Raw genomic sequence first — 12,822 nt, 5'->3', positions numbered from 1 at the left:
GAATTGAGGTCAATGGTGCAACTTCCGGTGGACCATGTGACTTGTGGAATAATCCAAATCTGTCAGAAATGGGTCATGTGTTCGGGCAACAGGACTGAGTGAAAACCTAAGAACACGTCTAAAGTCTGACTTTTAACTCAATTGTTTTTTTTCTTGTAAATGAAATAAATGCTATTTTTCTGATGTTTAAAAGGTAGTTTATATTAATATTTTAAATTGTATTAATTAAATGTGCAGTCTCAGCTTCATTACAAAATAATACAATACACTGTATAGTATTATTCTTAATATTATGCATTATATTATTATTGTTATGAAAGATCAAATCAACTGTATTGTATACAGTTTATTTTATCCTGCATTTCATTTACTGGGGACATGTGGTGGACTTGCAGAGAACTACAGTGCATATATAAAGGTTATGCTGTTTAAATTATAATAACCTGGTCAAAAAAACATGTATAACATGTACAATTTAGTTGAAAAAGAGTTGGTGGGCGGCCGTTGGTGGACTCGGCTCTCTTGGTTGCTTTGTTGGGTCTGCTCCTGTCTCTGGCCATGCTCCCCCTACCCCAGCAGACGATGGCGTGGAACACCGCAGAGGCCACCACAGTGTATATGTTTTTTGTTGTTGTTGTTTTACTTTTGTGGCTGTGTGTAGAAGTAGCTGGTTGCATCAGCTCTGCTCTTTTAATGTTTCCCTCTTACACACAAGTTTTTTATGTGTGCAATGGCTATGAGTTTTTTCCACTTGGCCTCAGTCTGGACCCTCTCTCCAGGGGCCCAGGATTACACTGATTCACCCCCCCCCCCCCCCCCCCCCCCCGTCCCCAGCGTTTACCTGTTTCTCACCTTTTTTGTAAGGGGCGCCGGAAGTTGGCAGACCCGTCAGCGATCCTGTTCTGTCTCCCTGTAATGTTTGTCTGATCTTGAATGGGATTGTGCTGAAAATGTTAATTTCCCCTCGGGGATTATTAAAGTATTTCTGATTCTGATTTAAAAAATATATACCGTCATAGTAATATTGTGGAAAACAATTGTGATTTTTGTTGAATAATTTTGAATGCAAATGTTATTGATTACAGAAAGGCGCATTTGGACAAGTTTGCCCTCACTTGCTTGCAAAAAGACTTCAAACGTGTTCATAACAAAGATATTTCAATATAAACAAAGTGAATTCATAGCATGTTAATATAATAAGAACGACACAAAAGCAAAACAATGTTGAAAAGTTTCTTTTTTTTCAATCATAAAATAGCTCTAAAATTCCACTTTAAGATATAACTCATGTGCAACAGCAGCATTATCAAAAAAGAACTGTACAAAAATACAATACATAAAACTAATATTTCACATTCACACATTCACATGGTCCAAGAAACATGAAATAAATAATACAACTTCAATATAAGCTTTACTTTGAAAAACCTTTGAAAAAGTATCTCACAGCCCTTTTATTGCAGTATATCTTCTCAATGGACAACTATAGGAATTACACTAAATGAAGAGTTGATTGGCAACACTAAATTAAATTAGTTTAAAGTTGTTGTGAAAGGATTGCAGTCTCCCTTGTCTGTATGTACATGTGTTATGTGAGCAAGTTTTAATGTTGTAAATTTGATGTTTTATGTGTTGTTTACTGTTTTTAATGTAACCTTGCTGCTGCTCTCTTGGCCAGGTCTCCCTTGGAAAAGAGATCTTTGATCTCAATGGGATTTTACCTGGTTAAATAAAGGCTAAATAAATAATATTGGCCGTAGTGTGTGAATGTTGTCTGTTTATCTGTGTTGGCCCTGTGATGAGGTGGCGACTTGTCCTGCTATATAAGCTGTACAATGACTACTTTAAAGTGTATCCACGACTCACTTTTACAGTAGTATGCCTTGAGAAGATATAATAGTTCAATTGTGAGGGGTAGTACTCACTTTGCACCCAAGCTGGGATAGGCTCCAGCTTCCCTGTAGTCACCCACAGGACTAAGTGGTACATATGATGGATGAATGAAAGAGCTCTAACCTTGGTTTACTCCTGTATCGCTTCTCACGCAGAAACCGCTGACGTGGTTTAGCCCGGGTGTGGTGTAGAAGGTCTACATGTTTATGGTGACCAGCTGACCCGTGGTCTGAAGACAATGGTCCAGGGCTTCCTTAAGCTCTGTCAGCTGGTTGACTCCAACTCGCAGTTTCTCCCTGGGAACACAATGAAGTCAATGTGAGACACACACTCATCAAATACTGCAAAAAGTGGAAATCTTTTTTTTTAATGCATCTTAATTTGTATTATGATTTTTGGAGATATACTTCTTGAAATAAACAAAAATATAAAGTCATACTGTACAATTCTTCTTCTTGGTCCATCCTACTAGAAAAGCAGTTGCATGTTTACCATGAATTGATTAACGTGGACCCCCACTTAAACAAGTTGAAAAACGTATTCGGGTGTTACTGTCACAAAGTGTTGGTGACGAACCCCAAGATGCAGAGAAGGCAGGATTTGTGCAGGAAAACATGATTTAATGTCCAAAATAAATGTAAAACACAAACCAGGAACTAGGAATAGCCAAACTGAAAACAGGAACCAGCAAACAGAAAAACTGGAAACAGCTAACGGCTAACAGGATAACATGAAACAAGGAGCTAGGAGACAGCAAACTGTAAATAGCAAACAGGAACAGCTTACCGCAAACAAAGACATCGACAAGCATCAGCGACAATACTCCAGCACAGACTGGATGGCAAGGCAGGTTTAAATAGCAGCTGGCTGATTGACACCAGGTGTGGCCAGGTGCCAATCAGCCGCAGCTGAGGGAAAACAGCGCTCAGGGAGATAAGCAGGAAACAACCAAAATAAAAGCGCTGACAGGAAATAAAGACAAACGCAGAGGAAAAACTAAAACATAACCAAACTGTCAGGGACAAGCCTGATAGTTACCATTTAGTGGTCAATTGTACGGAATATGTACTTCACTGTGCAATCTACTAATAAAAGTTTCAATCAATCAATCAATCAAATGTGTGAATGCTGAAAAAATGAAGCCGAACTGAAATGCTAACAGGTAGCACGCTAGCCAGATAGCATCAGGTAACAAAAAATATGACCTTTAGGTGTATATCTACAAAATGAGCGACAAATGCTAACATTAAACCTCCGTCAGGTACTAAAACATATGACTCTTCAGAGTATACTTATAAAAGTGCTAGCATGCTAATGTTAACAAGCTTACAGTGAGCATGCTTCAAGTGCCAAAATACCAGTTAGCATGTGTCAAATACAAATATATATAACGCAGCAAAAAGAGCTAAAAAAAAAAAGATAGCATGCTAACTTTAACATGTAAACATCAGCATGCTAACAGTTACAATGCTAATATTAGCATGCTATCAGTAAGCATGCATCATGTGCCAAATTATTTGACTCTGAGCTTTACCTGCAAAATAGGCTTTTGTTCTGCCCTCACTATATGTGTTGAGGTTATACAGCTTGGCAGACAGCTAACAAACAATCCAAGACGTTCTAATAAAGTTCCAAAGCAGATTAATCCATTTAGGCTCTTTATTGTTGTTGATCTTGCTTTGTCTTTTTCCTAGCTTTACTATTGTCTTGCACTGGACTTTTATTTTGTAAAACTGAAATTGATTGATTGATTGATTGAGACTTTTATTAGTAGGTTGCACAGTGAAGTACATATTCCGTACAATTGACCACTAAATGGTAACACCCAAATAAGTTTTTCAACTTGTTTAAGTCGGGGTCCACTTAAATTGATTCATGATACAGATATATACTATCATATATACTATCATCACAAGATAATCACATTGAATTATTTACATTATTTACAATCAGGGGTGTGGAGGGGGGGGGGGGTAGGCTATGGACAGCAAGTAGTGGACAGAGAGAGAGAGAGAGAGAGAGAGAGAGAGAGAGAGAGAGAGAGAGAGAGAGAGAGAGAGAGAGAGAGAGAGAGAGAGAGAGAGAGAGAGAGAGAGAGAGAGAGATCAGAAGGCATAAGAAAAAGTATCTGCATTTGATTGTTTACATTTGGTTATTAGCAATCCGGGGAGGGTGTTAGTTTAGGGTTGTAGCCGCATGGAGGTGAACTTTTATTGCGGTTTTGAAGGAGGATAGAGATGCCCTTTCTTTTATACCTGTTGGGAGCGCATTCCACATTGATGTGGCATAGAAGGAGAATGAGTTAAGACCTTTGTTAGTTCGGAATCTGGGTTTAACGTGGTTAGTGGAGCTCCCCCTGGTGTTGTGGTTATGGCGGTCATTTAAGTTAAGGAAGTAGTTTGACATGTACTTCGGTATCAGGGAGCTGTAGCGGATTTTATAGACTAGGCTCAGTGCAAGTTGTTTAACTCTGTCCTCCACCTTGAGCCAGCCCACTTTAGAGAAGTGGGTAGGAGTGAGGTGGGATCTGGGGTGGAGGTCTAGAAGTAACCTGACTAGCTTGTTCTGAAATGTTTGGAGTTTAGATTTGAGGGTTTTGGAGGTGCTAGGGTACCAGGAGGTGCATGCGTAATCGAAAAAGGGTTGAACAAGAGTTCCCGCCAGAATCCTCAAGGTGCTTTTGTTGACCAAAGAGGAGATTCTGTAGAGAAATCTCGCTCGTTGGTTAACCTTTCTGATTACCTTGGTTGCCATTTTATCACAGGAAAGGTTAGCCTCTAGAATGGAACCTAGGTAGGTGACCTCATCTTTCCTGGTGATAACAATGTCACCCACTTTTATGGTGAAGTCATTGACTTTCTTAAGGTTGATGTGGGACCCAAACAGGATGGATTCTGTTTTACCCAAGTGTATGGATAGCTTGTTGTCAGCGAGCCAGGTGCAAGTTCTACAGAGCTCAGCACTGAGGATTTTCTCCACCTGTGACTTGTCCTTGCCGGATACCAGCAAGGCAGAGTCATCCGCAAACAAAAACAATTCACAGTCGCATGCCGATGACATGTCGTTTATGTATATTAGGAACAGTAAATGTCCCAATATACTGCCTTGGGGGACTCCACAGCTCACCGAGAGGGGGGGGGGGGGACACACGGTGCCGTTCACCTCTACCACCTGCTCCCTCCCCTCCAAGTAAGATTGCATCCAGCTCCATGAGGTTTTGTTAAATCCGATTGCTCTGAGCTTATCCAGCAGTATAGCGTGGTTAACGGTGTCAAAGGCCTTCTGAAGGTCCAGCATGACCATGCCGCGGTATTTACCCGCGTCCACCTCATGTTTGATGTGGTCGGTCAGATAGAGAAGGCATGTGTCAGTGGAGTGGTTAGTTCTGAAGCCGGATTGGAATTTGTACATGAGTTTATTAGTAGCAAGTAGTAACAATCGACCTGTTCATAAACTATTTTCTCCATTACTTTCGAAATGGAACTGAGAATAGAAACAGGTCGGTAGTTGCCAGGTTCCAATTTGCTTCCTTTTTTAAAGAGGGGAGTTACTCTTGCTATCTTAAAATCTTTTGGTACTTGGCCTTGTGTAATTGATAGGTTTATTATGTGCGTGATGATCGGGGCAATGATGGAGGCAGAGTCCTTGAGGAATCTGGAGGGAATATTATCAAGGCCGGTGGCCTTGTTAGGGTGGAGCGCGCTCAATTTTTTTAACACCTCATCAGCTGTGACCATTTCTAATTTGAAATCATCATTGGATACTCCTAGTTTTCTGTAGAAGGCTTTATTGTGTTCTACACCAAAGTGACCAGAGTGGTGGGACAGCTTGTTGACAAGAGTTGCGGCTATGCTGGTGAAAAATATGTTAAGTCTGCTAGCTACCTCCATTTTGTCTGTAATGAGGGAGTCACCCTCCTTGATGCTGATGTTGGTGAGTCTTGTTTTAAGTTTCTGGCTGCAACCAGGAAGCTGGTTGTTGAGAATTTTCCAGAGCTCACGTGGCTTATTTGTGTTTTCCTCTATTTTGTCGTTAATGTAATTTTTTTTAAGGATTTAGTCAGGTTGGTTGACTTTTTTCTTAATTTATTGCATTGCTTTTTGAGAGTTGAAAGGAGTAATTTGAGGTTGATATTATTGGGTTGTTTATCTACTTCTGTTTTACATTTTTGGTATTCAGAGTATTTTCTGTCTCTGTCTTTTATGGCAGCTAATAGGTCCGGATTCATCCATGGTTCCGAGCGGGCTTTGATCCTGACTGTTTTCACGGGAGCCATGTCATTTAGTATCTTTAGGAACGCCGTTTTGAAGCGATCCCAAGCAACATCGACCAGGTTGCTCGCGAGCACAGGGCACCAGTCCCACTCATCTAATTTTAAATTGAAATTGTCATTGGAGTATTTTTTGAGGGACCTGGATTGGGCTGTTATGTGGCCATTGGCTTTGGGTTTAGCTATTTTGCGGGTGCAGAAGGTTAGATAGTGGTCGCTAAGACCACAGATCATGACCCCACTATTTTTTATTTTAGGCCGGTCTGAAGTGAGAATGAGATCTATGGTTGATTGGGTGGAATCACACACCCTTGTAGGTAGCGCTATTAGCTGGGAAAGACCGTGCAGATTACAAAACTCGCTGAAGGATCTGAAATACACACAATGACAAATGTATAAGCTATGTGATTCAAATCCATCCATCCATTTTCTACCGCTTATTTCCTTCGGGGTCACGGGGGGCGCTGTAACATACTGAAATGTAATACACAATATGTAAATATTAGCTTTACACAAATATACAGTACTATCATCAAACAAATACTGCTCAGTGTTGAAACTATTTCGATCGTGGAAATATATGACTGGCCGCCATTTTAAGTCCTCAAAACATCCATTTAGAGTGCACAAAAATCGTTTTTCAATAAACATCTTACTATCAAATTTAACCACTTTCCACCTTAATATTGAGTTACATAAACAAGTTAAACAGTTTACTTACAGACTTATCTTTTCCGAGGCTTGTAAGAGCTAACACAACTTGTCTACTTCTCAATTGTCTCATGAACTGAACTGACATCGTCAACCCGGAAGTGCCCAAACAAATTAACTGTAGTATTTTCCTATCACCACAAGGTGTCAGTAAGAGTCTACAATCAAATGGGCATAACAGCTTTAAAAAAAAACAGCAGGCTAACATCAGCATGTTAACAGTTAGCATGCATCATGTACCGAGATAGATGACTCTGAGGATTATACTTGTAAAAACTAGTTTTTAAAAAATATATACCATATATACCTGCAAAAAGAACAAAAATAAAATAAAATAAAATAAAAAAAGATATAATGCCAGTGTTAGCATGTAGTGGTAAATGTGGACATTTGAAAACTTGCCCATTCATTTCGGATGGAAAAAATGTCAGAGAAAATGTGGAATTCTAGGACATGTGGGATTTCTTTTCGCACGCATGTCAAGAATACGCTGAATATTTTGAAAGTGGAATGGTTTGAATTGGACGAAAAATCGTGGTGAAGAAGGCAGTGGAAAAATAAGGTGGAATATTAATTAGGATAGTATAAAAGTGTATCATGTGTAAATGTACAGTATGTGTGAATGCTGAAAAGCAACAAGTGCTGTCATCTAATTGAGTTCCTCTTCATGCTGACAAAGAGAAACTACAGCAAATCACAAACACTAACAGGAAGCTAATAGAGCTTGACCTTGAGGCGTGACACAAATAGATTCAGTCCTACTGGTTTGCCCTTTCTCATAAACACATTATAATGGGACTGTGTGTCAGTGTAACTTGTCAGATGTCATGCTTCTAAACACAGCTCATGTGCACCCTGGTTTGCCAGAGAATACACTGCAAAAAGTCAGTGTTCAAAAACAAGAAAAAACCAAACAAAAATTAGCGGTATTTTATTTGAACTAAGAAAAATTATCTGCCAATAGAACAAGAAAATTCTGCTTGTCGAGACTTTCCAAAGCTTAGCTAACATCAACGAACCCAAAAATACCTTAAAATAAGTATATTCTCACTAATAACAAGTGCACTTTTCTTGATAGAAAAAAATTCGACCTTTTTGCTCAATATTTTGAAAAATATTCTTCAATTAAGTAAATGCTAGTACCATTATCTTGACATAATGATATGCGCTCGGCATCATGATTTTTTTTTCATGCTTGAAGTAAGAAATTATTACTTTAAAAAAGCAGTTTTATACTCGTGAGTGTTAATGACACAGCTTTGCATCAGTTGATATTCTAGTTTCAAGCATGTTTTACTCAATATAGGTCATACAATCTCAGCAACAAGCTGTAATATCTTACTGAGATCATTTAGGACCAAAACTCTTAAAACAAGTAAAACACTCTAAATCTGCTTAGTGAGAAGAATTATACGGAGCCCCTAAAGGGACATGGGAATTTTTTTTTTTTTAGACATGTATCTCGTGGCCACGACAAAGTATCTCGTGGCCACGAGAAACTTTCTCGTGGCCACGAGAAACTTTTTATAAAAAAAAAATTTAAAAAAAAAATACAAATTAATTTTTTTTTTTTTTTTTTTTTTTTAATAAAAAGTTTCTCGTGGCCACGAGAAACTTTCTCGTGGCCACGAGAAAGCATTGGATGCGTGCTGATGGTTTAGTGTGTGTTAAAATGGCAGTTTAGGAGTTAATATGGCTGTATTTCCAGATATGACTTTCCCCCATGTGTGTTGTGGCAAAATGTGAATGCTTGATTAGTAGGTGTGAGACAAACACTTTATCTTCCTGGTTATTGTAACGCTACGTGTTTGACATTATTTAAGACTTTATCATGCCCGGGAAAGGACAGTTTTCCTCTTCTGTGGCTGTGGGGGGTGGGCGTGGCTTGCGGACCTGCAGTGAAGCGGAGTGTGTCAGTTAGTCCCATGTTGATGTGATCAAACTTCTTTCTTGCTTGGAAGATACACACACAATTGTAACTGTTATTTCTTCCTGCAAATAATAAATATGTACAACGTGTTTGGATGTATTCATTTATGTAAAATTGTCATTAAATGTAATATTGCCTGACAAAAAGTGATACGACGTACGTAATATTTTGATATTTACACATCGCATATTTACACACGCGCATCTGACTAGAATACCCTTATGTGCATTACATATATCAACATCAACTACCTACTGTACTGTTTACTTGTTGAAATACCCTTTTTAGAACAAATATCTACCCACATAATTTATATGTGTATATATAATATATATATATGTGTATGTATGTATATGCATATATATATATATATATATATATATATATATATATATATATATATATATATATATATATATATATATATATATATGCATATATATATATATACGTGTATATATGTATATGCATATATATATATATATATATATATATATATATATGCATATATATATATACGTGTATGTATGTATATGCATATATATATATATATATATATATATATATATATATATATATATATGCATATATATATATATACGTGTATGTATGTATATGCATATATATATATATATATATATATATATATATATGCATATATATATGCATATATATATATACGTGTATGTATGTATATGCATATATATATATATATATATATATATATATATATATATATGCATATATATATATGCATATATATATATACGTGTATGTATGTATATGCATATATATATATATATATATATATATATATATATATATATATATATATATATGCATATACATGTGGGTGTGTGTGTGCAGAAAACATCGCACAGGGCGATGTGATGCGTCTAGTGCAGTAGCCTTGGAGTAGTAGTACCTGTAGTTAGTGCATGCTGCATGCCGCTTTTGCTTGCTATGCTGCATGCTGCTTCTGCCTGATACTCATTGCTTTCAGCTAGTGCCGCCGGCTAGCCCTCTGTCTCAGAGGGCGAAAAGAGGAGCCGAGTGCATAAGCCTCCTCAGCCGGTACATAGCCTCTCCATTGTCAAGACTCGTACATGCCTCCTCGTGGCCACACACGGTAACTGGAACCTCGCGGTTCCAGGCTAAGTTGTACGGGATCTCGGAGCAGCAGGGGGCCCCAGAGACGGGGCATGCAGGCCCACCGGTGTGTGGACATGCCCTGGTGCCCAGTCAACCCCTGTCCCAGCTATGGGTAAATAACCCCAGCTATGGGCGAATAGTGAAAACCGCCTCAACGGTGGACCAGGCGGAAGATGGCGGCAGCGGAATGCACCACAACGGCTGGGAAGGCGGATGAAGGCTGCAGCAAAGACGGGTCCCCAGTCGTCTTGGTCTCCATGCCACTGGACCCTGGCCCGCTCAATGCCAAGGACTGTGTGGTGGCTGACCGTGCACCAGTCTCCCCACATTAAAAGATTCCACGCACAGGCGTCCTCCCTACGGAGGACAGTCATACTCGTTTCGAGTGACCGCCGACGACGACGATATATATGCATATACATACATACACGTATATATATATATGCATATATATATATATATATATATATATATATATATATATATATATGCATATACATACATACACGTATATATATATATATGCATATATATATATATATATATATATATATATATATATGCATATATATATATATATATATATATATATATATATATATATATATATATATATATATATATATATATATATATATATATATATATATATATGCATATACATACATACACATATATATATATATATTATATATACACATATAAATTATGTGGGTAGATATTTGTTCTAAAAAGGGTATTTCAACAAGTAAACAGTACAGTAGGTAGTTGATGTTGATATATGTAATGCACATAAGGGTATTCTAGTCAGATGCGCGTGTGTAAATATGCGATGTGTAAATATCAAAATATTACGTACGTCGTATCACTTTTTGTCAGGCAATATTACATTTAATGACAATTTTACATAAATGAATACATCCAAACACGTTGTACATATTTATTATTTGCAGGAAGAAATAACAGTTACAATTGTGTGTGTATCTTCCAAGCAAGAAAGAAGTTTGATCACATCAACATGGGACTAACTGACACACTCCGCTTCACTGCAGGTCCGCAAGCCACGCCCACCCCCCACAGCCACAGAAGAGGAAAACTGTCCTTTCCCGGGCATGATAAAGTCTTAAATAATGTCAAACACGTAGCGTTACAATAACCAGGAAGATAAAGTGTTTGTCTCACACCTACTAATCAAGCATTCACATTTTGCCACAACACACATGGGGGAAAGTCCTATCTGGAAATACAGCCATATTAACTCCTAAACTGCCATTTTAACACACACTAAACCATCAGCACGCATCCAATGCTTTCTCGTGGCCACGAGAAAGTTTCTCGTGGCCACGAGAAAGTTTCTCGTGGCCACGAGAAACTTTTTATTAAAAAAAATTTTTTTTATTTTTTTATTTTTTTTTTATAAAAAGTTTCTCGTGGCCACGAGAAAGTTTCTCGTGGCCACGAGATACTTTCTCGTGGCCACGAGATACTTTCTCGTGGCCACGAGATACATGTCTAAAAAAAAAAAAAATTCCCATGTCCCTTTAGGGGCTCCGTAGAATTATCTTATCGGACAGAAAATAAGAAAATATCACCCTTATTTGAGATATTTAATCTTACTTAGGTTTCAGTTTTTGCAGTGTAAGAAGACATAGCAGGAGGGATTAGTGTTGTCAATTTACACCTTTGGATGCTGTTTTTCAAAAAAACAAAAAAATCTAGTGACTTTTTTTTTTATAGAATACTTTTGGGGAAACTATTATGAAAGTATGTAGGGCTTGCCCCAAAACCCCTGTCTGAAAAAAACTCAAAACAGCTCCATATTGCTTGTGACTAGAGATGATAATATCGGCATGCCGATATTATCGGCCAATAAATGCTTTAAAATGTAATATCGAAAATGATCGGTTTCGTTTTTTTAATTATCGGTATCGTTTTTTTTGTTTTTTTTAAATTAAATCAACATAAAAAACACAAGATACACTTACAATTAGTGCACCAACCCAAAAAACCTCCCTCCCCCATTTACACTCATTCACACAAAGGGGTTGTTTCTTTCTGTTATTAATATTCTGGTTCCTACATTATACATCAATATATATCAATACAGTCTGCAAGGGATACAGTCCGTAAGCACACATGATTGTGCGTGCTGCTGGTCCACTAATAGAACTAACGTTTAACAGTTAATTTTACTCATTTTCATTAATTACTAGTTTCTATGTAACTGTTTTTATATTGTTTTACTTCCTTTTTTATTCAAGAAAATGTTTTTAATTTATTTATCTTATTTTTATTTTTTTATTTTTTATTAAAAGGACCTTATCTTCACCATACCTGGTTGTCCAAATTAGGCATAATAATGTGTTAATTCCACGACTGTATATATCGGTTTCGGTTGATATCGGATATCGGCAAAAAAGCCATTATCGGACTTTCCTACTTGTGACATAAAAAAAAAAACAGTCAGAAAGTGAGAGAAGAAATTTAGTTTGTAATCATATTGTTTTTCTTTTTATGTTTAAAACAATTTCAAGCACATGCGTTGTCTCTCGGGAGGGAACCTGATTTGGTACTTCAATAGGTAGGCCTGCCAGCCGAATTGTATTTGTGTCCTTCTATCGTTGCTCAATAGAGAGTGTGCTGACATACTGCATGTGTGTATGGTATGCCAGCTGCACGGCGGCAGAGAGAAATGCACTTCAGGGGGTCATAAAAAGTGCCATTAAAATCACTAGCTGCTCTCTCCCCTCCCTGGATGAACTGTACAGTGCCAGGTGCCTCAAAAAGGCCAAAACATCATAAGACCCATCTCACTAAGGCTTGTCTAAAGTTTGCTGCTGATCACATGGACAAAGATAAAACCTTC

General features: G+C 37.6%; 1 protein-coding gene across 1 annotated transcript in view; it reads right to left on the bottom strand.

Annotated features, from left to right (window-relative positions):
* Positions 1-1,219: 1,219 nt before the first annotated feature.
* swt1 (SWT1 RNA endoribonuclease homolog) overlaps positions 1,220-12,822 on the bottom strand; it is a 64,511-nt gene continuing 52,908 nt past the window's right edge. The window contains exon 17 of the mRNA XM_062028313.1: positions 1,220-2,189. Within this exon, the coding sequence (XP_061884297.1) occupies positions 2,090-2,189 (100 nt within the window). The 3' untranslated portion in view covers positions 1,220-2,089. The remainder of the gene's footprint in view (positions 2,190-12,822) is intronic.

Source organism: Entelurus aequoreus, linkage group LG19, assembly GCF_033978785.1.
Source record: "Entelurus aequoreus isolate RoL-2023_Sb linkage group LG19, RoL_Eaeq_v1.1, whole genome shotgun sequence".
NCBI classification, from domain to species: Eukaryota; Metazoa; Chordata; class Actinopteri; order Syngnathiformes; family Syngnathidae; genus Entelurus; species Entelurus aequoreus.
Note: the sequence above shows the minus strand (reverse complement) of the source record. Positions and strands in the feature narration are given on the sequence as shown.